Below are 26,318 nucleotides of genomic sequence, written 5' to 3' on the forward strand. Positions count from 1 at the left end.
CTGAGCCCCGGCGAGCCCCTGCTGTGTGATGGCATGGAGTGCGGGGACACTAGGGTGACGGAAAACCAGACAGCAACCAGGAAGGGCCGTGAGGAGACAGTCACACTGGAGCAGGTGCCACCCAGGGGCGGAGGGCTGCCTGGAGGAGGTGAAATGAGGAGAGCAGGATGAGAAGGGCAGAGGTCATCTGGAGGAGGGAGCAGCCTGGGTAAACGCAGGGACACTGGCAGGGGCGGCTGGGAAAGGAAGGACAGCGTGCCCAGCGTCGCCTCCCCCGTGCCACCCCACCCCGCACGGCTGCCCCACACCGGGCTGCTCGGAAGCACTGGCTAAGTCCTTCTCACCCCAGGGTGCTGAGGACAGGGCCCTCTGCCCCAGCCTGGGGCCCCAGTGCCCACACACTCCACAGTCCCGCGATCCCGCGACCCAGACAGACCCACATAGAGCTGGGCTTTGGGGACCTGGCAGCCAGCAGTCCCCAGAACGACTTTATTGCCACGCTGCCCAACAGAGACCTTTAGGTTTTGTCATGAAAACAGGTGGGAAGCAGCCCCAGCAGTGGGGGTGCCTCCCAGTCCAAGAGCCAGTGGGGTGAGTGCCTGAGATTCCCCTAGCAGGTCACAACAGGAAGGAAAGGAATGGCTTGTGCTGCAGCAGGATGGCTTCAAGTTATATCCCAGGCAGCACTTCCTGAAAAGGTGAGGTCTCCCGAGATCTCCTTCCTGAGAACATGTGAGGTGCAGGTGGTGCATGAAGGCCGGCAGACAAGAAAGCCGGGCGCGCTGCTGTTGGGACCCAGCCAGCCTGGAGACTGTGGGAGGGGGAGGGGTGCCCGCCGGGGGCTGGGCCTGGGAGCGCAGCCTGGGAGCGCAGCCTGGGAGCAGGTGGAAGCACCCAAACCCCTGCCCGCTGGGGCGGGTGCGCTGGGCGAGCCGGGGAAGCGTCTGGAGCGTGGCCGGGGCTCTCCGATGCTCAGGTCTGGTCCGTCACAGGGCAACCTCTCTGGACAGGATGCGGGAGGTCTGAGGCCGGCCTGTCCTCCAGGAAGCCCCCGCTGTCTGCTCCTGTCACCCTCCCTCACCCCAACACTGTGTGTTCTGCCCCAGAGGCCCACAGGAGGGTCTCCGCAGACCCTGGAGAGATTTGGCCCACCCCAGCCCTCTCAGACTCTGTCCCCAGGATCCAGCCGCTGGGAACTCACTGGGAGCAGGGCGGTGCCAGCCCCGCCCGGGTGGGGACTCACCGGCCCTGGGGCCTCAGCAGTGACCCCCACTGCAAGGCTCTGTAGAAAGGCCACCACTTCCAGGTTCCCAGCTGCTTCTGCCTGTGGGGGGGGCACGTGGGGAGGGGCTGCCTCAGGGCACTGACCAGCACCCTGGCCCCCACCACCCCCTGCCCACGCACACAGGGCCAGGAGAGCCAGGCAGTTCCCGCTCCTGACAGTCAGGCTTTGGGGAGGGGCAGAGGCAGGGGGAGCTGGTGGGCCAGTCAGGGCCGCCTTCCTGGAGGTGGCAGCCTTCATCAAAGGCGCAGGGAGTGGGGCCACTCACGACATGCAGGGCGCTGCGCCCGTCATAGCCCGACCGCTGCAGGTCGGCCCCTGCCTGCCACCACGCCCGCAAGCCGTCGCCGTCCGCCCGGGCAGCCAGCCTGGGGAGAGCAGGGAGCTGTCAGGGCCTGCCGGGCACCCGTCCACCGACCCGCCCCTTGCCCGGGCACCCAGGGCGCTCTGACAAAGCCAGCCCCAAACAGCTGACCCAGCGGTGGCCAGGCCCGGGGGCAGGAGTCGCTGGGGCCCACAGGCGGCCTGGAGTCTGGTTTCCCCCAGTGAGCGTGACTGTGACACAGGTCAAGGGCGCCGGCTCACAGCACGCACAGGTGAGCGCACGCACGTGCGCACAGACACGCCCACCGCCAGCGCCGCGCCAGTTTCACGTTTCACAACAGCGCTCCCCAGGCGGGTCCTCAGTGGCAGCAGGAAAGTCTGAGGTGCTTAGTGGCTCAAGGACCGGGACAGGGGAGGTGCCAGGGTGGGGGTGCGCCCTGGACCCCAGCAGGCCGTGCGGGGAGTCCTCGCTGGGGGAGGTCCGGGGGTGGCCCTGGAGAAGGCGGCTGTGCAGCCACACCAGGTCCTCCTCGCTGACAGCCTGCGGGAAGGACCTGCCCCTCCCCGGGGGGGCCCACCAGGGCAGGGCGCGCCAGGTGTGTGCTGGGGGCTGGGGAAGGAGAGGCCCCCCTCCCCCAGAGGGCCCCAGTGACTCTGCTCCTGACGGTGCCCCCACAGTGGCAGGGTAATTTCTGGGTGAATCACGCAGGATGGCCCTACCCACCCCCACCGGCCCTGAGCCTCATGCGTGGCCTCCTGGGGGAGGGGGCCCGCTCAGGCTGGCCAAGCCCACTCCCAAGCCACTTGCATGGAACCTGGCTACTGCCTCAGTTTCCCCATCTGTCAGCGAAGCCAACAAGGCCTACCTGGGGTGCAGCCCTGGACCAAGTCACCCCAGAAGTCCCTTCAAAGCCAAGACCAGTGGTTGTGCAGGTCCCAAAGGATTGGCCCAAGCCCTTCCCTCAGTCACCGCATCCCCTCACCGCTGAGAAGGCAGGGCAGCTGGCCACGTTTGCCCCTGGGGACACTGAAGACCAGGGCAGGAGGGCCGAGCCCCCGTGTCTAGGCCGGGTGGGCCACAGGCAGGGCTGTGGGTCCTCTTCCTGCTGCGCAGGCGCCCCGGCCCGCTGCCCCAGCCAGTCCGTCTCGTCCCCATCACCACCACTCCCCAGGCCCGACTCTCCTCCCACTGCCAGGGACACAGAGCCCAGCCACGTGCAGCACCCCCGCCCTGCACCTGGCCCAGGTCTCCTGCCTCTGCCTCTCCCCCGCTCCCCTTTGGGTCCCACCCGAGGGCAGCCCAGGCTGGGCATCGAGGCTGTGCCAGGCCCCAGGCCTGGAGAGGTGGGAGGGGAAGGAGGGGGAGCCGTGTGTCTGCGGGGGCAGAGGGGGAGCCAGGCTCTGCAGCCCGGGCCTGCCGTCTGCCCAGCCCCGCCGCCAACACCGCGCTAGGGCCTCCCTGTTCCTCAGTCTCCCAAGCCTGCCTCAGGTCACTCAGGGCAGCAGGGAGGTCAGAGGCACATTGGCAACTGGCCGCCATGAGTCCAGACAGGAGGATCTCTGGTCAGTTTATCTCAGGACAGGGACCAGGCCCTGCCATCCTGAGGCCCAGCTCCTCTGCCCCCACCTCCCCAAGTGCAGCCCAGCCTCCGCCCAGCCCATAACCCAGCCCCTCTCCCACCCAGCCCCCGCCCCTCCTCGGGCCCCGCCACGCGCACACGCGTGCACACCCCACTGCGGGACTGCTCTCAGCCGGGCACAACCCCCCAGATGTGCCCAGGACAGACACCTCTTCCCGCCAGCCAGTCTGGGGCAGAGCGGGCGCTCCCTCCTCTGAAGCCCCCACACCCGCGTCCCGTCCTCGAGTCCTGTCCCCAGGTCCCCAGAAGCTCTCACCTGCACAGCTCCGTCCCCAGGTCCTCCAGCTCCTGGGCAGACAGGCAGGCCCCGGCCGCCCGCAGCAGGCCAATGACACCCAGGTGCCTGTCATGAGAAGAGCGTAGGGACCGTCTGCCCTGGCCAGGCCCAGGCACAGCCCCGCCTTGCCCAGACACCAGCAAGGCCTGTGTCCTGTGCACAGGGACAAGGACCTGCCCGCCCAGGACCCCGCAGTCCTGGGCACAGATATGGCCGAGCCCCCAGCCCTGTGCCCAGGCCCAGGCCGTACAGCTTGCCCAGAGCACCTTCCCAGGACATCTCAGGCCTGCAGGGGGTGCCCCCAGCGTGGTCTCCCTGGCCCGTCCTGAGGGGACAGTTGCCCTAGAGGACAGTCCCAGGCCACTGCACACCCTGAACACTGAGGGCACACGGTGGGGACCTGCCCAGCCAGGCCCAGGCTGGCTCTGGGGACCCTGAATCCACGAGGCCCAACTCTGCCCCTGGGGGTGGGGCGGGCTGTGGCCCAGGCAGACAGCCAGACACGCAGCAGCGGCCCAGAGGCTGGGGCTGGGGCCAGGGTGCTTTCCAGAGGCCACGTCACCTGAGCCAGGCCTGGGGCTGAGCTGTCTGTGGGGTGGGGGTGGGTGGGGGAGGGGGCTCCAGCAGAGCCAGGGACAGAAGACTTGGGGCGGAGGCTGCCCCACACAGCGCAGTGGGGGACCTGGCCACTGCACCACAGTCACTGGCTATGCCCTGCAAAGTGCCACGTGTGACGCGGGCACCCCATTTTCAGGGAGCCTTGGAGGGAGTGTGAAGTGGGATGGGGGTCCCCCGGCAGAGCCCTCCGTGGCAGACTGGCCCCCCCATGCCTTTCAGGGCTCTGCAGGGCCAGGCAGGCGCCTCAGGGAGCCTGGCAGGGGAGTGTGGCCGGAGATGGGGGCATCGCGAGCAGGGAGGGGCGAGGGGCGGGACCGTGTGAGCTCATCTCCGCGACACCCACCCACGCCCAGGGCGCGCAGTCCAGAATCCCCAGCCCAGATCAGCGCAGCCTGGGCGCCAGGCTGCCACCCACAGCCCCTCGCCCTCCCGCCCATTCGCCAGGCCTGTTCTAGAACTCCCTCAGTGCTCACGGGAGCCTGGAAAGAACCTTCTACACACCCCAGCCTGGGCTCACAGCTAGGTAGGGGCACCCACGACTGGACACGCCAGTCTGGAGACTCCAGGCCCAGACACCCCTGGGCTCTCTCCATGGACCCAGGAGCACTGCCTCCCCCAAAGATTGCGGGGTCCTGCAGGCCAACCTCCCCTGGGCAGAAATCCCCAGGAGCAGCTGCTGAGTCTGGGCCGGGCTCCGGCAGGCAGGTCCGTCCGGCTCCTGCGTGGCTCTGAGCAGAGGCCACGGTCAGGCACCAGCGAGGCGGAGGCAGCCCAAAGGCTGACCGGCCTGGGCCCGCGGGCACACTCACGCGTTCCCTCTGCGTGTGACGCTGTGTCGGGCTATGCATGGGGCAACGGAGAGGGACCCGCAGGGGCTGCGAGGGGAGCCCCACCCCACCCTCGAAGGCCTGGAGGACGTGAGGCCCCGGATGGGCCCTGCCAAGCCCTGCCCACCTCCTTCCCACCTGCTCTGAGTTGCAGCTGCGGGTCAACAGCTACCCAGCCCACATGGAGGGACGAGGGGAGTGGGCTGGGACAGCCCCGTGAGCAGGCAGGGCCTCCCTAGTGAAAGGAGGTGGCCCCACCAGAGGACCCTCGGGCTGAGCTCCTGCCGCTCTGGCCTTGTGCTGACCACCCGGCCCTGCACCCCAGACGCGGCCCCAGGGAGCGGGGTCGCTGGCAGGGCTGGGCGGGCGAAGACAAGGCCTGCCCGACCCTGGGCCCGGCTTCCCCGCTCCCGGGTGGTGACCGCCACTTGTGAGCACTCTCCTTCAACACAGACCTCGCTGCCGCCCTGCACGGGGAGCCCCACCCCGACACACACTCCAGCACACGCCACGGGCGGGGAAACCGAGGCTCAGGGTGGGGAAGCCCTGGCAGAGGCCTCGGTGACCCCAGCTCTGGCCCCGCTGCAGGGCGGGATGGCCCGATTGCCACTGTCCTGTGTCCCTGAAGTGCCTGCCAGGCAAGCATGGCTCTAGGAAGCAGGCGTCCTCGGCCTCACCCAGCACTGCCAGGGGAAGCTGTGTGTCCCCAGGCAGGCCGGCAGGCTCTCTGCACCCCATCTGCACCTACTTGCCCAGGCTGCTCTGTCCAGCCCCTGCCCCCAGTACCTGCCCCGCACGGCCAGCAGCAGTGGGCTGAGGCCGTCCTCGTCACGCGCGTTCACGTCCACACCTCTCTGCAGCAACATGCCGACCACCCTGGCACGGCCCCCCCGGGCGGCCGCATGCAGCGGGGTTTGACCCCGGAAGTCCTCCAGGCTCAGGTCACTGCCCTGGGGTGACAACAAGGCCACGTGACCCCTGAGAGAGGGTTGGACAGAGCCAGGCAGGCCGTGGGAGGGTCAGGTGCACCCCCGAGGGGACCCGGCTCAGCCACTGTGCCCACCCCCTCCACTGCAGGGAGGCCCGACCTGCTGGCAGGACAGTACCACTGCCCCGCCTGGCAGACGCTTAGAGGGGTTGGTGGCCCTGGTGAGAGGCCGTTCTGCCCGCAGGGGCCAGCGCCCCTCACCCCAGGCCCGTATGGCTAGGCCTGGCCCCAGGGCGTGAGGCTCACCTGCGCCGCAAGCACCTGCAGAGCCTCTAGGTCACCGGCGTGGGCTGCAGCACAGGCCAGGCTGGGCATCAGGGCATCGAGCACAGCGTCTGCCTCCTGGTGGGGGACGGTGGCACCTAGGACCCACGCCTCCCTCTGGGTCCTCGGCCCCCCTGGGGAAGAGGCAGCCAGAGCCAGCAGTCCCCGGTGCTGTGTGCGCCCTGTCACCCCCACACGGTGGGTCCCCCAACACAGAGGAGAAAGAGCCTGAAATGCCACAGCCAAAGGCGTGGGGCTGGAACCTCACCCCTCTACCCAGAGGCCCACTAGGACCCCGCCCGGGAGCAGAGGCCAGGACACGAGGCTACTGTCCGGCCCCAGTAGTGTGACCAGGGCTGCCACCTCCCCTCCAAGGTTCACTTTTTCCTCTGTCTCCACCACTGTTGGGGATAGAATAAGTCACCAGCTGGGGACACGCGGAAGGGGCGCCAGCCACCCAGAAAGAAGGGCCCTGTTCCATGTTCCTGGAAGGGGCGCCCGCCCTAGCACCCCATCATCCAGGAGCTCCCCAAGACACCAGGAGGCGGGGGTCCCAGCAGAGGCCCCACAGCTGCCGCCGCACCCAGCAGGCACGGCCTGGCCTGACCACAAGGCTGCTGCCGCTGGCCTGCGTTCCTAGGGGCCCTGGGGCCCCAGGCAGCCGCCCTAATGACAGGCCACACACGCCAGACCCTTTCATCTGACCCCTGCCCACGCCCAGCAAGTGGCAGTTAACACCACCGCAGCTCACCAAGGCAGGGCCGTCCCTGCAGGGGAGAAACTGAGGCGCAGGAGGCCTGCAGCGGGCCCAGCAGCACGGAGAAGCCCTGCTCCCTTCCGGCTGCCGGCGTCCCACGCCAGGCCCAGTGCTCCGCCCAGACGCTGGGGCAGGGTGCGGGGTGCAGGGGAGGCCCAGTCACCCCTGCAGACCCCACCCCTCCCAGGTCTGCACACCGGCTGTGACGGGAGTGCTCCAGGCTGCCATGTCCCTGGGTGCGGGTGTGGGGCCTGGCCCCCACTGCTCAGGCAGCATCTGGCCCAGCCCCCAGGGCAGCCCCTGCACCCAGGTCCAGCGCTGGTGGTCAGAGGGCAGCAGCCCAGCCACCCCACTGTGTGCCCCCCGTCCACACACTGGGAAGCCTCTGCTATGTGGCCTGGTCCCTTCCCGCTTGCTGTCCTTGGATCCCCACAAATCCCCACCATGGACCCTAAACTCTCCTCCTGGGCCCTCGAACCAGGCTGTGCCTGGCTGGTGTGAGCTCACGGCTGGAAAGACTGCAGTGGCTTGTGCCTGGCATACCCCACAGGGACCGGGGGGTGCACAGGCCCAACCTGGGGCTCAGACACACCCCCCACCCCATCGGCAGTACCTGGCTGCCACTCAGACCGAGGAGCCAGGCGACCCCTCTGCCCCACGTACTGCCCAGCAGCGAGGGCCGGCGCTCGTCAGCTGTGGGCGGCGTCATCTCCCCACGGAGGTCCTTGGCCAGCAGCTGGGGGAGAGAACACAGAGCCGGGCAGACCCTGCCAGGGCCAGACTGGCATCCCAGACCAGCCTAGAGGGCCAGGCTCCCCGGCCCGGACTGAGGGCCTGCGCTGGGCCTGGAGCTCGGGCTGGGGTGTGATCCCGGCCAGGTCCCCGCACACGGCCAGCCCCACCCGCCAGCCGCACCAGCTCAGGGGCTCTGAGGCCCCAACGGCCTCACCTACCCCCAGGGGCTGCAGCCCAAGAGCTGGGGGCTGGCCGTGTCGAGCCTCCCCCAGGAAAGGGTGGCGGCAGGGAGGGAGCCCGCGCCAGGACCTGCAGCTCCGCAGAGCAGGCGCAAGGACAGGCAGTGTCGGGGCTCACAGTCAGGTAAGGGCTGGGGCGGGCCTGGGGCGCAGAGCTCCCTTCCCCACCTCGGAGCCCACCTGCTCCCCCACCCAAGCCAGGAACACACTCCCTGGACTGGGCCCCACTCTCTTCCGGCGGCCCCCCAGGCACACCCTCGGGAGCCAGCCAACATGTGTGCACACGCGCGAGTGTGGTCCGGCCCGTGCCCACAGCCTGAGGGGACGCACCTCCTTCCTGTCGTCCAGGCTCAGCCCCGGCTGGCCCAGCACATACGACAGCTTGGCCAGGGCGGCCTCCGATGTCATGTCGAGGCCCGAGACGATGCCGGCTCCTGCCATGGCCTGTGGGAGGGGCTCATGGCAGGGCTGCACGCTCCCTCCCCAGCCTCCCAGACATGTGCCCCAGCTGGCGGGCTGTGGGTCAGAGCTGGACCCATAGGCCGGACCTTCCTCCCCCGGCCTCGGTTTCCCTGCCCCTACCATGCCGGTTGCGTAGTCCGAGGTCACTGTCCCCTGAAGGCAGTGGGTGCAGTTGACGATGACCAGGCCGCGCTCAGCCGCCGCCCTCAGCTCCCGCAGCAGGTCCGGCTTGGTGGGCCCGTTCCCCGAGCCGAAGGTCTCCATGACGAGGCCCTTCATGGGGGGCTGCAGGAAGGCCCGAACCTGTGGGGTGGCAGGGCCAGGACCGAGGTGAGGGCCTCTGCCTCCTGCTCCAGTGACTGGGACCAACACGCCTGCCCCACATGGGCCTTGCTGGCCGGCCGAGGAGCGGGCCCCAGGCCAGAAGCCGCCGGGCCAGGCGCCTCCTGCGCTCCCAGGACGGCTGGGCTCAGAGCAGGCGCGCACGGCTGTGGCACCTGGAGAGCCACCAGGGGCTGCCCCCACCACACTCCCCAAAGGGATGCCTGTCTGCAGCGTCTAAGGCCTCGTGTGGCAGGACGCAGCACCGCGGAACACGGCGGAGGTGGACAGTGCGCAGAAGGCCGCCAGAGACCCCGGCCGGCATCTCTGCCTCGTCTGAGGCACGGAGGGGACGCTGCCGAGAAACACGCCAAGGGCTCCTGGAGCCGGCACCGGCCCTGCCCACGCCCGGGAGGCCCGAAAGCTCCACTGAGGCGGCAGCGGACAGGGCCAGGGCCGGTCAGCATCTCGGCAAAGCAGGACAGAGGCAGGCGCCGCAGTGACAGTTGGGGCTCAAGGGCCGATGGCAGGAAGCGGAGGACCACGGAAAGGCAGAGACCAGAGAACCATCAGCGTCCACGAGCGTCCACACGGGGGCGGACCCCAAAGCCTCAGCTTGGATGGCGGGGGGCGCGTGCCCTGGTGACGCTCACGCAGGCCGGGTGGGCCTCGGTCAGGCCAGGGTGCTGGGAGGGGGCGCTGCAGGGAGGCCACAGCAGAGGCTGAATTCCCTGCGGGCCGGGAGGTGCAAGGGTGCGCGGGGGGGGGGGCTGCCCTACCAGGGAGGCGGGGATGCCGGGGTAGAGGCGCAGCAGGCCCACGTCGCGCTCCATGCTGTCGTGCACCACCAGCCGCGCCTTCCTGCCAACTTTGCGCACCAGCTCCCTGTTGACTGTGGGGACAGGGAAGGGCCCAGTGTGGGGCCTGCGGCCACCTGCCAGCCAAGATCCCAGCCCGCCTGGCCCTCCTGCCCCGCCCCCCTCCCCGGGGCAAATCCACCTGGCCGTCAGCTCACTCAGGCCTGTGCCAGGCTCCGAGGTGTGCACGGGGCCCAGGGAGAAGGAGCTCTCAGTCCAGAGACCGATGGTCAAGCAAGGGTGACACAGTGACCAGGGTGACGGACCCCAGGAGGAATCTCGGCCGGCCGGGCAAGGGTGCACGGAGGACCCCACAGAGACAGAGGCCTGGCTGAGTGGTGCGGGCTGCCTGGGCATGCGCGGGAGGGCGGAGGCAGCCCAGCCGAGCAGCCCCAGGAGTGGTCGGGGCAGCATTCTCCGGCCCGGCCCTGCCCCTCGCCACTGCTGTGGGGTCCGTGGGTGCATGAGTGGATGCCCGAATCTTCTAGGGCCCCCCCTTTGGGGAAGGAAAGCCTCCATCCAATTCACCCCCAAATCCCAGAGGCCTAACGTGCGCCCATTGCCCGCTCCCCAGACCCAGGGTGGGTGACAGTGGAGTCCCAGGCCCCATGGAAAGTGGAGGGGGCAGATCACTGGGGTCAGCACCCTGCAAACCCAGCCGTGCGGAGGCGCTGCCCAGAGAGCTGCCTTGAGCGGCTGCGGTCTCCCCGCCTCCTGCGCCACTGCGGGCGGGGTCTGGCCTGCAAACCCTCAGAGGCCGGTGCCAAGGGCAGGCCCCATTCCTGGGGCCCTGGGCACTTGGTGGCCTCCAGACGAGCAGAGGTGGACACTGGTGGCCCCACTCACTAAGGGACGTGAGAGCGTGTCTGGGCAGCAGGTACCTGGGGACCCTCTGGTCCAGCCCCGGGAATCTGAGGCCCAGAGAGGGGAAGGGCCTGGCCTGGGGCACCCGAGAGTCAGGCACGGTGTCAGGACAGGAATGGGGCAACAGGACCCCACCCCGGCTCCTCCCACCCCACAGGGGATGTCAGCCCTGGGGCCTCCTGCTGTTTCTTCCACAGCAATTCACATGTGACAATAAACAGAAGAGTATTCCAGACACCCAACTAGTCAGAGGGGTGGGAGACGCGGGCGTGCTGGAGGCCCCACCCCACGGGGCAGCAGTCACCCCACACCATGGCAGCACAAGACGTCCTTTAATTCAGGGACGCGAGTCTCAGCTGGACAAGCAGATAAGGCATCCGCCAGGGGAGCGGGGAGATGCCACCACCAGAGCTACGGCTGCAGAGGGGACGCACACAGGGACGGCAGGGGCCACGCCCACTCTGCAGCCAGCCCATTGCCTCCTGAGGGCCTGCGGAAGCCACTCCTTGGGATCCCTAAGAGCTTCCCACCCAGGGCCTGCTGGAGGCCAGGGGGGTGGCTGTCGCCACGCCTGGGGCTGAGAGAGGAGGGCCGGTGGCCCGGTGACCAGGCCAGGCCCAGTCCCAAACACCCCCTGCGGAGGGACTGTGTTCTGGGAGCCGAAGGGTGGTAGGGTTCATGCCTCAGGACCTCAGAGCCGCAGAGCCTGGCGCGGCCTGGCTTGCGCGGGAGGAGGGGCCTCTCCCAGTGCACAGAGGAGGGCGCCGAGCCCCGCGCGTCGGTGCCATAGAGTGAGACCCCACAGCTAAGGGCAGCAGGGCCAGCCGGAGCCCAGCTGGCCTGACTCCCGAGCAATGCCCTGTCCCCTCCCTCCTCTGCTGCCAGGGCCGCAGCAGGGTAGGCTGAGAACGTGGGTCTCCCAGGGGCCCGGCGTGGACAGCGCGTGTCTCAGACAAAAGGGGAACTCAGGCCGGCACCACCCCCGGCCCCCACGCGCTGCCTTAGCACGGGGCAGACTGTGCCGGGCACATGCTGAGCACCAAGCCCCCATCCGTGGCCCTGGGTGGCCGGCCCAGCCCCTCCTGCCCCAGAGGGTGAGCGAAAGTCCAAGGACAAGCCCGAGACAGGGAGCCCGAGCGGGAGCGCACCCGCCAGCCGGCTCCAGGAGGGTGGGGGCTCACACTGGTGCGGCGCTCGGCCCCGCTGCTCCCTCCCCAGGGCCCCAGCAGCCACACCCTGGGCAGAGCCTGGGGTTTCTCAACACCGGGTGCCAGAACCGGCCCAGCAGCCTGACATCAGGCGGGTGGGCGGGGCCGCGGGTTCCCACACCCGCACAGGTGGGAAACCGGCAGGACCGTGGGCCGGGGCTGGGGGGTGGGGCAGCCTCCCCCTCGAGGCCGGCCTCCGCGCTGGGCCGCGAAGCTGTTCTGCAACCCTGCGACCGAGGCCCATGCGGGCTGGCACATGGCGCTGGCAGAAGCCCTGGAACCCACAGCGAAGCCCTCCGCGCTGTCTGGGGGCGGGGTCCCCACAGGCAGAAGCTCCACTCCTGAGCCCCAGAGAAGGCATGACTCAGTCCGCACGGGAGCCGGGCCTGCAGGGCGGCCGCCCACACCTCACGCTGCCCCTGCTTCCTGGGTTGCAAGGACGAGTGCCACCACCCGGCACAGACAAGCCAGTCTGGCACCCGCTCCGGCATAGGCCACCTCCTCCAAGAAGCCTCCTCACTGCTCGGGCCTTCAGTGGGCACACGGCCCCAGCCTGGCCCCTGAGGCTGGTGCGCTGCACACGCACTGACGCGCTGTCGTGTTCTGGGCCTTCACTCCCTGGAAGGTGCCCGAGTGAGTGTCAGGGGTTGGCAGGTCTAGGGAGAGAACCTCAGAAGAGGAGCCAGGGCTCAGGGCCGGGCCAACACCTCCCTGTGTGGCCCTGCCCCTCTCTGCCTCAGTTTCCCGCCCGCAGAACCAGGCACTGGGGCTGGGACTTCTGTGGTTTCCTCCTGTCCAGTCCTACTGAAGGGGCCATGGGGCAACCAGCAAGCCCCCGCCTACCAGCGAGCCTGGACTGCCACATGGATGCCTCGGCTGGGGGTCCGAAGGCGCGGGGGCTTTCAGAGCCACCTGCCATTATCTGTTTGCACGGACAGCCCTGCCAGCCAGATGTGCCCAGAACCCCTCCTGCCCCTCCTCATGCCAGGCCCTGGGCCTCCTCGGGGTCCCTGCCTGTGTCTGGGGAATCTTCCGGGAGGGGGGTCAAGGCCTGGCTGCCAGACCTCTCTGAGAGGGTCTGCTCCTCCCAGGAGCAGGGCAGGACGCGCCTGCTGCACCAGGAGGCTCCCCAGGAACTGCCTCTTGTGTGCCCGACCCACGGCCCCGCCGAGGCCCAGGCCCAGACAGCAGCACGGCACGGCGGGGGAGCTCCACCCGCCAACGGGCTGGGACGCTGCACGGTCACCCCGTCAAACGGGAACAGCTGTGTCACTTCTGGACAAGCCGCCGCACCCCGCCGTGCGCACGGTGAGCCCAGCCCCAGGCAAGGCGGCAAAATGCCCCCCAGAGGAAGGCCAGCTCTGCAGGCCCAGGAGCCTCCCAGGGCAGGACCCCTGAGCCAGTGGGGTGAGGACAGAGGACCCCGTGTCCTGGGCCCACACCTCAGTCAGGAAGCCATGAGACACAGGGTGGGGCTGGAGCAGCCGCTGAGGCACCAGGGCCTGGGGCAGGCGGCAGGCCACTCTGAGAGCCTCCTGTCACAGGAGGAGAGAGAGACCTGGGGGGCGGGGGCGGAGCTGGCCCGGAGCCCGGGAAGGCAGAGGCTCCCCAGGAGGGCCTGGGAGCACAGCCGTGAGTCCCGGAAGAGGCCTGGCCAGGGCACCGGTCTCTGATAGCAAGCTCCGAGGCCGCCCCTACACCCAGGGCCTCCCCCAGGGAAGCCTTAGGACACAGGACCAGCTGAGACATCGCCAGCCCCACAGGGACAGCTGGGCTGCCCGCCAGGCCCAGAGGACAGAACGACTCCCCTGAAACACCCAGGGCCAAGGTTGCAGGGCAGGAGCACGTGTCCCAGGAGGACAGGGGTGCGGCAGAGCCACAGACGGTCTGGCAGGAGCTCCCAGGCGTGGGGCCTTGTGGCTGGGGCAGGACACAGGACGGACAGGTCACCGAACCTCCTCTCCAGGCCCCACCTCTGAGCCTGTGGTGACCTGCTGAGGCCCCCAGCTGTGCAGCCATGTGCAGCCCACCCTCCACAGCCCAGGGCAGAACCAAGTGCTGTGCCCTGTCCCACTCAGGGGAACCCCCAAATCCCAGGCACAGTGTCCCCGCAGCAGCCCATGCACACATCTGGGGCCTTGCTCTTGGCTGCGCTTACTGATGACATCTGCGCCCACAGTGGCCAGAGGGGGCAGGTTGGGGGAGCAGAAGGCCGCAAACCTCCGGGCGTCCACTTTGGTCGTCCGGTTGCCCCGAAACAGCTGATTCTGGAAGAACACGCAGACCTGCGGGAAGGGAGGGATGGGGCTCGGGGCTGAGCTGGCCTGGCCTGGACCCCTGTATCCTCCCTGCGGTCGAGAGGGACACCCAGGCCTGGGGGAGGCTGGCCTGTCACCTCACCCACCCCGAGCAGAGACCCTCCTAGGAGGAGGCACCCGGACAACCACTCAGCACAGGCCCCCTGCAGCCCCGGCCCCCCATGGGCAAGCCAGAGCCTGCAGAGCCTGGGGGCACTGGGCCCTGGGTGTGCAGGTGGCTGGTCACAGGGGGTCTCCACCGCTCCCCTCCAAGCGGAGACTCCAGAGACGCCTCCCTGTGGTGGACACGAGTCCCTGCAGGCCCCGCTGGGGAGCTGGGCCGGAGGACCCTGCCGGCACTGAGCTGGGCACGAGCTGTTCCCCAGGAGGGGCTGGGCTGCACTCAGTAAGGGCGGGCTGGGAACGCCGAGCTCCGGTAAAGCGCCTGCCCACTCCTGCCCGGCGGGGGGGAAGCGCTAAAGACAGGAACGGGCTCCTGGTCCTGCCACTTGGCGTGGGGACGTCTCCCTGTGACACCACAGGAAACAGGAAAGATGCTGCAGAGGTTGCAGCCTATTTCCATGGAAACTTGCACACAAATCCACAATGTAAGTATAAACGTCTACAACAACAAGTGTGGGAGAAAATGCAGTCTCTGGGGAGCAAGGTTTAGGGGTGACTCTGTTCCCTTCTGCTCTCACTTTCCTGAGGTTGGGGACAGTGACTGCATCACTTACAAGGTGAAACACAAAGCTTTAAAAGCCGACCTGGGCCCTGCCCTGCAGGTCCCACCTGAGCGCCACACCCACAAGACCCTACTCCGGGCAGGGAAGCAGGCCTGGCGCCCCCAGCCAGCCCTCCCCTGAAGAGGCCGAGTCCCCGCCCCCCACGCAGCCCCAGGCCGCACCTCAGGGATCACGTACTGGCCAGCCATGAGCAGCGCCCCCAGCAGGTTCTCGCGGCCATCGCTCCACAGGGCGTGGATGGGCACCTGGCAGGGAGGCCATGGAGGGGGCTGAGGCCCGGGAGCACGGGAGGCCTGGGCTCAGCGTGCCAGGCAAACCCTCAGGCCAGCCAAGGAACCTCCAGGCCAGGGCTGGGGGACAGGAGGGCTGGGGCAGGCCTGGCTGGCTGGGGGTGGTGAGGAGATTGGGGTCTTAAGGGAACAGGGCCGCCCATTTCCAAGGCCGCCAACAACAGCTAATGCTGGAGCAATGCCAGCCTCTGCCCGGTGCCTCCTTCTACTCCCTGGGGGTCCCCGTGCCCAGTGCTAGCAGCAGGGGCCAGCCAGTCCCCACACTGGGAGGAACATGTCACAGGCCTCCTGCCCCAGGGCCACCTGGCTATCCAGCCTAGCCCCCTCCCCCAACTTAAGGGCACCACAGCTTGTCCCCACCCCCAGGGGAACTATGGGCTGAGCTGGGGGTGGCCAGGGGTGGGGCCAATGGAAGGGGCCTCCTGAGGGAAGCTGGCACAGTCCAGCTCAGTCCCCCGCTGCCTGTGTCTGCTGTGGGGTGTGCGGACGCCAGGGAGGAGCTGCCAGGGAGCGGTCAGTGCAGGGCCTCGGGAGCAGACGAGCCCTGGCCTTGGGGCGGCACTCTTTGGTGCATGGCCACGGATGAGCCCCCGGCCTGTGAGCCTGTTTCTCCTTGGTGTAGTGGATAAGGATACTTCATCACAAGCCGGGGAAAGGGTTAGAAGGACACTCGTGTGAACACTCCCGGGGCCCACAGTCCTCCTGGAGAAGGCTGCACGGAGCTCTCCTCCCCAGGGCTTGGGAGGGTCTGGGAGGAGGAGAGTTAACCTGAGCCCTGGCCACCCTACAGGAGCTCCGAGATGGGCTGTGGCATGTGGACAGGAGGCAGCAAGAGCAGGAGGGGCTCCGCAGCCAAAGTGGGGGCAGTGGGCCTGGCCTGCCCCCAGAGGGGCCACCTCAAGACCCTTTCAGGACAAGGGGGACCTGGCAGGGATGGCTGAGCCAGGACCGTGCCGGCAGACCTGGCGAAACAGCTTCCCTGGAGCTTTCGGAGCTGCCAGCAGGTTCTGCTCAAAGGGACACAGGCCTCTGCCCTGCGGGAAGGGTCCCCAAGGGCTCAGGTGGGACTGGCCTCTATGGCACTGGGGTTTGCTCTTGTGAAGCCACCTGCGGGCAACAGGGACCCCAAGTTAGCCTCTAGCAGGTGCTAATGAGGGTCCAGATCTCCCCTGCTGCCTTCTCTAGAATCCAGCAATTTTCTAGAACATTCCACCAGCCCTGGCTTTAGTGAGTTGAGCTGGGTTAGGGCGAAAGAGGAAGGGCATCAGACGCCAGGATCCCTGAGGATGGCCTTGCTGGGAACCTCAGTGGGAAGAGTGAAGAGAGGGACAAAGGTAGCAGAAATGACCAGGGCCTCCCTGGCCACCATGCTGAATGTCAGGTAGTCACAGTGGGCAGCAGGAAACCGGCCCATTATCGAGGAATGCAAAGGATGCCTGGTGCCAGCAGGGCTGAGTGGGGGCTGGGCTCTGTGTACTGGCAAGGCCACCGGCAGGCCACGGCCCCCCACCCCCAGGGCCAGAGGGACAGAGCCAGGAGCCCTGGCCAGCACAGGCCAGCAGGAGCTGCCTCAGGAAGCTGCCAGGCTGAGCGAGAAGCCCGGGGTCCTGCCTCGGCCCCCAGCAGCACTGATGCCCCATGGCCTTGGGATGCCCCAACCCCGGGCTCAGGCCCCTGGGGTACCTGGGCCCCGGTGAGGACGACGGTCTTCTGCAGGTTCTCCAGCAGGAAGGACAGCGCCGAGGCAGCGAAGGCCATGGTGTCTGTGCCATGAATGACCACGAAGCCGTGGTACTGCTCGTAGTGTCTCTGTGGGAGGCCCAGCGCTCAGGGCAGGCCGGCCCCTTCCCCACAGTCCCTCCTCCTGGGACAGGCACAGCGGGGCAGCAGGGTGGGGACCCGGATGCAGAGGGAGGGATGCGGGTTTGACACGAGTGGGACCCTGTACCCCGCAAGCTAGAAGACTCTCTGGAAGGCCAGCCCTGCCTGGAGTCCCGGACTCGTCTCTCCCGGCCTGGCGCTGTGGCTGCCGTCAGAGCATGCCGGGATGCTTGTGAGGGGCCTCCGGACATCCCCAAGGGCAGGAATGGCCCCTAAAGTTGTCCCCAATGCCCCCCCCTGGCTACTCAGACAGGCGACTGGCAGGGTTTGTAAGCCTGGGGGCTGCCCAGGGCCGGGCTCAGCGCTCCTGGAGGGCCCCGAAATGAGGGTCCACCTCCGGGGCAGCCCCGTGGGAGGCCAGGCATGGACACACGCGCTGGGCACAGGACCGAGGTACAGTCTTTGCTGGGGGCCACAGGTGCTTGGGAGGCTGCTTGGGACGCACCTGGGCAGGGGGCAGCACACTGACGGGCAAGCAGGGTGCCTTCTAGGTACACGGAAGGCAGGAGCCCCTGGGCCCACCGGCCAGCCCCGCGGGAGCGATGGCTGAGCGGGGACATCTCTGGCTGCCACCTCCTCCAGGGCGGCCAGGACCGGGCCTGCTCGGCCGGCCTCCCCGAGCACCTTCCCCAGGCAGGTCAGCGGCGGCGGGGAGGGCGGGAATCTACTGGGACTGGCCGGTCGGTGCTGGGGGCGGGGCTGTGCTGGGGTGGGGCCGTGCTGGGGGCGCGCTGTGATGGGGCCTGGCTGTGACGGGGCCGGGCTCCGCTGGGGGCGGGGCTGTGATGGGGCCGGGCTGTGATGGGGCGGGGCTGAGCTGGGGGCGGGGCTGTGATGGGGCGGGGCTGCGCTAGGGGCGGGGCTGTGATGGGGCCGGGCTGTGATGGGGCGGGGCTGAGCTGGGGGCGGGGCTGTGATGGGGCGGGGCTGTGATAGGGCCGGGCTGCGCTGGGGGCGGGCCGTGCTGGGGCGGGTTTGCCGCAGCGAGCACACCAGAAAACCTGTGGCCCTAAGTCCACTGAGACACAACTGCAGAGAGTTAGGGTGAGGGTGAGGGTTACGGTTGGGTGATGAGGGTGAGGGTTAGGGTTAGGGTTAGCAGAGCGGGGCCGGGCACGCGCAGCTCGTGGGCGCTCGAAGGAGCTTGCACAGCACGCCCGGCACTCCTGGGACCGGAGAGTGGAACCAACTCGCCCAGCCCTGCCCTGCCGGGACGGCGGACATGGCCCTCGCTGCCCGCCCCCGCTTGCATGGGGAAAGGCCTCAGAGCCTCGGCCAGCAGGGGTGACCTGGAGACCTGGCCCGCTCCTGAAGCTGCACTGCCCGATGTCCCCCTGTCTCAGGAGGGGCAAGCCGACGGCGGCTCCCGGGGACCCAGGGCTGCTTCCGCAGGCGGGTCCCTCCGGGCCCCCAGCCCCGCGCCGTCTCCAGCCCCACCCTACAACCCCGTCCAGCCCCATAGCCCCGCCCCAGCCCCGCCCACGCCGCGCAGCCCACCTCTATGGTCTGGGCAACCTGAACCCACTCGCTGATGGTCATGTCGCTGGAGTCGAAGAGGGGCTGGCACTCCAGCACGGTGTAGAAGACCCTCTGGTCGGGGCTGGAGCGGCTGCAGGAGGCAGAGGGTGGGCTCCCACTCCGCCCTCCTGCTCGGAAGCCCCTGACCTCTGCTCCGCTCTGGCCCAGCGGAGGACCCTGCACCTGCGAACGTGCGCCGGTGGCGGCATCTGGGCTAATTCCCAGCATTCTGAGCACAGGGCCCAGCCTCCTTTCCACCTGGAATCCCCAGGGCCAGGGGCTGTGGTCCCCAAGAGCGTGGAGGACGTGGGCCAGGAGGGGCTGCTCCGGAGCAGTGTCCCAGTCCCAGCCAGCTTGGAGAGGGAGGCTGGGACTGCCCGCGATGAGCCTGGAGAAGATGCTGGAAGGAGGCTGGCTTGCAGGGAGCGCAGCCTCCATTCGCGAGGGGGACCGGGGAGCTGGCCCAGAGCTGAGAAGTGGAGGGACCTCCACGCTGGAGGGGGGCGCCACCCGGGCCAGCCCAGCTGTTCCTGATGGGCACAGTCCCTAGACAGGGGCCCCTCATGGTGCTGAAGCAGCCCAGGCTTAGCGGGGCACCGGAGGAGGCCCAGAGGGAGGTGGGAGCAGGCACAGGTGCAGCCGCAGGCCCTGCCTTCCTCCCGGCCAGCGAGGCTTAGTCTCCAGTGCAAGATGGCTGCTGGCCAGCCCTAAAGCCCCACAGAGGCAAGAGGACGTTAGAGACAGGCTCCTGCAAGTGGCTCGTGCGAGTGCTGAGGAATCAGAGCCTGAAGGCAGCCACACAGCCCAGCTGGCACTGTCCAGCTCAGGATCTGCTCCCCCACCGCCCTCAGGACTGCCCGGGACCCCCAGAGGAGCCCACACTCACGGCAGCACCAGGGTGTCCTCTGGGAGGCCACAGGCCCAGGCGTGCTCTTCGTCATGGAACATGGGTAGTGTCCTCAGGATGGCAGCCAGGCCCCTCCCAGGGACGAGCACTGCAGGCAGAGTCCAGGGGAGTGTGTGGTCAGGAGCCAGCACAGGTGGGGCTCTGGCCTTTATGAAAGTCAGAGGCCGGGAGGAGGCCTACAGCTACCACTGGGCCCCGAAGAGGACAGGCATGTGTGCCATATTGGACGCCATGGAAGCCACGGCTTCCTGCCTTGGAGCCGAGGCTGAGTCCTCATTTCATGCCCAGACAGCCCCATGAGCTCAGCCCGGTGTCTGGCCCTCCACCCAGGTCCTGCCTCTGCTTACACTCTGTCTCCAGATGAGCCCACACTCCCAACCAAGGCTCACGGGGCCTGCCCTCTCCAGCCTTGTCTCGCAACCCGGCCTTGTGCCCCCACTCTCCCACCTCCACCTCCCACTATGCCCACAGATGTGTTGCTGGCTCTGTCTGAAAGTCCTTCTGCCCCATCCCACTTCTCACCCAGCAGGTGCTTCAAGGCCCAGCTCAGGACACCACCTCCAGGAAGCCCTCCCAGATGCCTAGACCACAGTGCTCTTCCCACATGCACTATTCGCTGACCCTCAATCTCCTGGAGGGAATGGACTATGTATGACTCCTCCAGGCCCCCTGTCCCAGCCTCCCAAACCAGAGGGCCTGGCACACAGCAAGTGCCCAACCACCACCGGCTCTGCCACCTGCCTGCAGCTCCGCATCTCAGAAGCCCCACGCGCCCATGCCCTGGGGTTCCCATGTCCTCTGTAAATGCTGTAAGTCTCACCAGGGAGGAGTGCACCTGGCCAGCCAAGGAAGCAATGGGAAGCTGTGGGTCCGCGCCTGGCCCATTCCCCTGGAGGAGCTCTGGAGCGTGCTGGCCTCACCCACAAGGATGCATGTGCCAGGCTCGCCAGCCCCACCTCTGCCTTGGTACATCCCCGCACTGCCATCAGAGGCGGACTCCACGCTAGGCTAGGGGCCGGTTCTCTGCCCCCAGACCTGACCGCACCACTCATTTCCTCGGGGTCAGCCGCTGAGCCCTGACCCCTAGCCTCCCACTCCAGGGCCCCCAGCCAGCCCCAAAGCCCCCTCCTGGACCATCCTCCCCCAGCCCCCAGCAGCAACACCCCACCCAGTCCTGCTGTATCCGTTTCCCTGCAAACACGCAACAAATTAACCCCAACTTGGCCAATTAAAACAGCGCCGCTCTGCTGTCCCGGCGGCAGGCTGCGTTCCTCCCCCACCACCCGCCACGTCTGCCAGGCCGTCCTCCGCGTCCACGCCCCAAAGCCCGACCCTGGCTCCAAGCCCCTTTCCACCCTCCCCTGGCCTTGCAGGACGCTCCTGCGGCCCGTGGACGTCTGCAGGCGATCGGGTGACGCAGTTGGGCTGAGTGCCGCCACACAACAGAGCTCCGTCAGCAGATGGGGACATGGGAGCCCATGTGCCCTCCCGAGATGCCCACAGCGTGACCAGGACATGGGCCTCCACAGAGGTCTGCGCTTGCCAGGCCTGTGAGCAGCGACGACCAAACTTCAGACCCTGGGCATTCAGGAGCCTCAGGAGCCACCCAGGCCACCCGGTGCTGGTGGCCGAGTGTCCCAGCCCCCAAAAATGTCCATGTTCTAATCCCCGGGGCCTGTGCGTGTCACCTTACATGACAAGGTCTTTGCAAATGTGGTATGTTAAGGATCTTGAGATGGGGGCGGCCCTGGATATGCAGCTGGGCCCGCAGCGCCATCTCATGTGTCCTTACAAGAGGGGGTTGGACGGGGGTGACTGGACGCAGAGGAGAGGGCGTGTGGGGACCAGGCGGAGACACTGGAGATGCTGGCCTGGAACACGGGAGAGACGCGGCCTCAGCCGAGGCAAAGGCGTCTGCCCCGGGCCTCTGGAGCGGCCCCCACAGCAGTTGGTCCCCCCAGCCTGCGACACTTGGTTCAGCCTGTGGAACGGATCCCATCGGACTGCGGCCTCTGGAACTGAGAGAATAAATCCCCGCGCTTCTGAGCCTCCTGGTTTGTGGCGATTGTTACGACTGCCACAGGAAACCAACGCAGCCGCTCTCGGGCTCTTCCCACGCGGGTGAAGCTGGCGGGGGTGGGTGGGAGGGGTCTGTGGAAATTTGAGGATCCATTTAGGGGGAGGGGAAGTGGGGTCCGTGGGGTCTGGGTTTCGTGGGACGTGCTCACGTCCTGCGAGGCCATCTCCACCCACCGTCATGCTTCTGCTCTCCGGCCCCGCGGGGCAACGGCTCCCAGAGTTGTCCATGCAGCAGCGTGGCGGGAAGGGCCGGGCCGGTGGAGGACACAGACCCTGGTGTCCCTGCCCGGGACGTGTGTGAGCAGCACAGGGAAACCAGCCAAGGAAACGACCAAGCCCTCCTGTTACCCTGTTCTCCGTGCAAAGCGCGGCGAACACATCATCACGCAGCAAGGACGCGGGAACCGTGCAGCCGAAACACAGGGATACCGGGCCACGGAGGAGGATCGGGAAGTTAACTAACAGCTATTCTTCTGCGTTTCATTATATTCTTGGCTTTTTAGAAAGTTGTCATATTTTTTATTGTTCTAAACAAATATCAGCTTTCCCACCTAACTCTGATTTGTAAATTGTGTTACTTTTCTTAATGAGGGACCCCCAAAAGCTTCAGGTCCTGCGAAACCTGAGCCCTCCGACCCCTGTCTGAGGCCCCTTCCCCGGCCCAGACAGGCAGGTGATGAGTTCCCTGGTGCCAGAAACTTCTCGGCTCCCGCAGAACACACTCGCCTGTGGGGAGACTTTGCTCCCTCATACGGCGGCCCCCCTGGAACCACCGAAGCCAAACCCCTGACACGCAGGGTCGTGAAGGCGCGGAACCCGCTCAGGAAGGTGGCCCAGGCCAGGGACACCGTTGCCGCGCCGCAGGGAGCGGAAGCCATGGCAGCAGCGACTGAAAGGCCGGGGGATGGTGCCTGGCCCACGGCTCTGCGCTACCGCTGGGCCTGCAAGGAGCCGGGCTCACGAGGGGCTTTTGGCGGCGTGGCAAGCAGGCGGGGGCCCCAGTTTGACCCACGAGGCCTTCGGGCTCCTCGGCCACCTGGAACGTGGCCACGGGTGCCGGCTGGGGCTCGGGCTTGGGGTTATCGGCCGTTTGGGGATTCGGCAAGCCCCTAGGCCTGTGATATCTTTGCGGAACTCGGAAAAGGGACAGGTCAAAGCGTGTCCCTGCTGCCATCACCCCTGCCCTCCTGAACCTTGGCAGGGCGTGTTCTGCCCGGCAGGCCACTGTTTACCAGCAGGTGCAGAAACTGTCCCAATAGCGACAATCCAAACAGTTTTGCGGCCACGAAGCCACATTCCCCTCTGCAGGACGCTGGGGGCCAGAGCCCACGTCAGCAGAGGCGTTAATCATTGACGCCGGCCCGCCCGGGGCCAGGGGGCCTGCAGGCCGGGGCCCTGGCGAGGGAGCTGCCCTTGCTCCGGGAAGCCTTTTCACCTCACGCACATGTTCAGGCAAAAATGCCGAGGTGCCGGGTCACAGTCTGCATGTCCCTGAAGGACAGCTGACTGCCAGTCACACAGGAGAGCAGCCCGAGGACGCCCCAGCCTCCTGTGGCCCTGGCACCCCAGTCCCTCGCGGCTCCGTGGGTGTGTGCTGTCCCATCTTCAGGGGACGGCAGTGACCGGATCTTCTCTTTCCCCCTTCGTCCCACAGCCTTGTGAAGGCGAGAGGGAGGGGCAGCACCACCATGATCGCCGTGGCGGCTCATGCAGGCCTGGGCCTGAGGAGCTGCCTCCCCAGGAAGCCCTCAGCTCCGGCCCTCAGCTCCGGCCCGCCTGACAGCGCACAGCGCGCTTCCCAGGGCCCAGAAGACAGGTCCCTGCGGCGGGAAAGGCTGGCTTCCCTGAGTTACACGAGGAAGGCGCATCCAAGCATGGGCCGCTGCCTGTGCCCTCCGTCTCCCGGGGGCCCGAAGACCCCGGCGCCCAGAGCGCGGCTCCTAGGAGTCTTTGAAGGCTTTTTTGGGTCTCGAAATCCACACCCCAACCGGACTTCCCAGCGTTAAAGTCTCTTTTCACCTTCCAGACACGTGACTTTGCGTCTCTTTCAGAAACGCAGTGCACGCGTGTGAGGGAGCCCACAGGGCCCTGCAACAAGCACGGGGCATGCGGCACGATGTCCCTGCGGCGAGACTGTGGCCACAGAGACTGTGGCCAGCAACTGGGACCACTCAGAGCTGTGTGCTGAGCTCAAGGGAACTGCAGCTGGCCACGCACCAAGCCTGGAGGGGCAGTGCTGGAGGGTCGGACACAGACCCCTGGGCTGGGCCCGGCTCAGGGGAAGCTCTCGAAGCCCCCTCCTCTCAGCTCCAGCCCCCTGCGCTCCCTCCTCCTCACCCCTGCGTTCACACAGCTGCTCCTGGCCAGGCCCACTCCCCCTCCCTGACCAGCGGCTCCCGCAGGCCTCACGTCCTCCGAGAGGCTCTCCAGGAGCAGCCCTGACACCACGTGACACATGCACACTGGGCCTCTGGGGACCAGCAACTTGGCAGGTGCCGTCACCTTCCACACCGGCCTCCCCAGGCCTATGGGGCCGAGCAGAGGGACCACGTCACTCCCTGTTGGCGAGTGTCACATGGGTGTTCACCAAGCTGCAAGCGACTGTCCCATCGCAGGCAGAGGGAGAAGTAGCAGAGGGCGGGCTCCCGGCAGCCTGGCCGGGGAGGACAGGCAGGACTCTGGGTCCGGCTGGGTGGACCTCTGGAGGTGTCTGTGCAGTGACAGAATCTGCAGGGTCAGAGGACCGAGAAGCAGCTGCTGGAGCCACGAGAAAGTGCTGGTGGATTCCGAGTGGCCACGTCCGTGGAAAAGGGTGGCCAGGAGGGGCGGCTGCCAGGGAATGAGGCCACAGAGTGGTGGGGAGGGAGGGAGGAAGGGAAGGGGGAGTGGGGAAGCTCTGGGGCTCTGGCGGCCAGAAGGGCTGCAGCGGGAGCTGGGAGCGGCTCCAGGCAGTGGCGAGGCTGCTCAGGGAAGGTCCCCGCTGTGCCAGGTGTGAGAGCTGCGGTGGGTGAGAGCAGGTGGCAGCGCTCTACAGACAGGAGCCTGGGCTGGGAGGGCCACGTGGAGGGGCGGGGAGAGGAGCACGGACCAGGCTCCTTAGGGGGAGTCCAGCGCTGGGAAGCCAAGAGCTGGCAAGGAGGTCCAGGAAGGCGGCTGGGGAGTCCTTGCCCCCCAGGGAGGGAGCACCCCGCACATAACAGCCCCACGAGGAGCCCGTGTGGGCGGTGTGCGCATTTCCCGCTCTGCCGGGCAATGCGGACGTCCTGGCTGCTCGGGGCTGCGGTCCTCTTCCCAGGCTGTGGCCCCGGCTCCCCAGGCCGGGGTCCCTCCTGAGTGCCCAGCCCAGCAGCACTGCTGCCTGCCTGGCCCAGGCCCGAGCCCACTCAGGCAGAGCCCAGCCTGGGCACAGCGCACCGGGCCTGGCTCAGGGGCAGAGGAAACACGGCGCGACTCCCCGAAACCACCTCCTGCGTGAGAACACACACGCCCGTCCCCACAGGTGCAGGGAGTAGACGCGCTATTGCCGGCCAGGCTCAGGGAAGGGGGGAGGTGATGTCCACCCTCTGGGGGTCCCCAGGGAGGGGTCCTCGCAGCCTCCTAACACCTTCCCGCCAGATTGCCCAGGAAACAGGGGTCAGACACGTGCTGTGGGGGCCCGTCCCCGCCCCACATCCCAGGGCTCCAGGTGCCCCCCACCCAGAGGGTGCAGCTACAGCCGGGGACAGGCAGCACCTGGGGTCCCGAGGGTGCTGGCCATGGGCAGCCGACAGGTGCGGTCCGCGGCCTCCCCTCCTCTCCCCAGGTGCGCGGCAAGTGGGCTCCGTGGGGGGCGCAGTGGCCTCGGGAGGGCAGAGTCAGAGCGAGAAGGACCTCACCCACCCCCACTTCCCCCGGCCACGCAGCTGAGCCACTTCCAGACCCGCTTCTCACTGACCCCCGCCGCGACCCCCATCGGAGCAGGAGGGGCCCCGCGTTTCAGGTTCGGGCCCAGGGCTCCCAGAGTCCGAGGCAACTCGGCCCGGGGCGGCCCCCACTCACCGCCGCGCTCGCTCCGCATGCCGATGGTGCCGCCCGTGTAGAGGGCTAGCAGCCGCCGCTCCGGCTCCGCCGCGCGCGCCATGCCCGACCGGGGCCAGGGGGACGCAGGGGCGGCGGGTGCACGAGGGCGGCCGGGAGGGCGGGGGCGGGTCCGCGGGGTGGTGCGGGGGTGGCGTCGGGGCTGCAGGGCGGGGAGGGGCCGGGCAGGACCTGGGCGCCGGGTGGGCGCTGGGCGTCCTGCGGTGACCAAGTGGGGGCGGGGGCAGGGCCTTGCAGACGGGTGGGGAGCACCTGCTTGGGGCAGAGGGTGGGCCAGGCCTGTCCGGGGTCTGGGGGCGGGGGGAAAGGCAGGGCCGGGCGGCAGGTCCTGAGCAGCCCTGGGGGACTCGCCCTCCCTATGGCCCTGGGTGTTCCAGTAGCTATGACTTGTGGTGCAAACGCCACGTGCCTCCCTCCCAGACCACAGCGCCAGAGGACCTGGGAGAGCAGAGCGCAGAGTGGGGGCCGCCCTGCCCTCAAGCCCTGGTGCTCCGGCAAGCCAGCACGGTAGGCCATGCCCCGGTGTCTGCTCCCCGGTGTGGCCTCTACCTGACCTGCACATTTGTCCACCATCCGGGACAAGAGCCAGTGAGGACCCCCCAGGGCTGGAGCCCACCTGGCTTCCCCTCCAGGAGAGCCCAGGAGGGCAGCAGGGCAGTGGGGTCGGGTCTGCAGGGCCGCAGGAGGGTCTCAGCTGCCGGCGTGGCCCCAGATGGCGGGACCCAGGGCGGCACACCCGCAGTGCCGTGGAAAACTGCACAGTCCCCAGAAAGAGACTTTCCCTTCGCTGGGTTTTGACTCTGTGAGAATTCTTTTGATGACGGGCAGTGCACACGCGATCTTGTCTGCGGACGAGCAGG

The 26,318-nt window shown here is 68.0% G+C and overlaps 1 protein-coding gene across 6 annotated transcripts; it reads right to left on the reverse strand.

Moving 5' to 3' along the window:
• Positions 1-860: 860 nt before the first annotated feature.
• ASPG (asparaginase) lies at positions 861-25,518 on the reverse strand. Of its 6 annotated transcripts, XM_012647109.1 has the most exons (16): positions 25,420-25,518; positions 19,282-19,390; positions 18,375-18,486; positions 16,680-16,805; positions 14,868-14,951; positions 13,822-13,948; positions 9,514-9,626; positions 8,534-8,716; positions 8,282-8,395; positions 7,591-7,713; positions 6,203-6,298; positions 5,755-5,918; positions 3,503-3,589; positions 1,551-1,650; positions 1,244-1,324; positions 861-1,002 (listed from the first exon to the last, which is right to left on the reverse strand). In XM_012647109.1, exons 1-16 carry the CDS (start codon positions 25,499-25,501, stop codon positions 973-975), a joined length of 1,731 nt encoding a protein of 576 aa, XP_012502563.1. In that variant the 5' UTR covers positions 25,502-25,518; the 3' UTR covers positions 861-972. The 6 variants fall into 6 exon arrangements, with proteins under 6 accessions (XP_012502563.1, XP_012502566.1, XP_012502564.1 ...); XM_012647112.1 differs by lacking the exon at positions 9,514-9,626 and having other exon boundaries at positions 14,884-14,951; XM_012647110.1 differs by lacking the exon at positions 14,868-14,951 and having other exon boundaries at positions 25,420-25,504.
• Between the last annotated feature and the right edge of the window lie 800 nt (positions 25,519-26,318).

Source organism: Propithecus coquereli, unplaced genomic scaffold, assembly GCF_000956105.1.
Source record: "Propithecus coquereli isolate 6110/MARCELLA unplaced genomic scaffold, Pcoq_1.0 Scaffold256, whole genome shotgun sequence".
Classification (NCBI taxonomy): Eukaryota; Metazoa; Chordata; class Mammalia; order Primates; family Indriidae; genus Propithecus; species Propithecus coquereli.

What these genes read in the sequence shown, in the direction of transcription:
- ASPG (XM_012647109.1), bottom strand. Translation starts at nt 25,501, where the DNA reads ATGGCGCGCGCGGCGGAGCCGGAGCGGCGGCTGCTAGCCCTCTACACG. An exon ending in GCCTGGACGACAGGAAGGAG is followed by an intron (nt 7,714 to 8,281) that starts GTGCGTCCCCTC and finishes TCTCTCCCCCAG; the next exon opens with CTGCTGGCCAAGGACCTCCG. An exon ending in TCGGTCTGAGTGGCAGCCAG is followed by an intron (nt 6,299 to 7,590) that starts GTACTGCCGATG and finishes GTCCCCCACCAG; the next exon opens with GAGGCAGACGCTGTGCTCGA.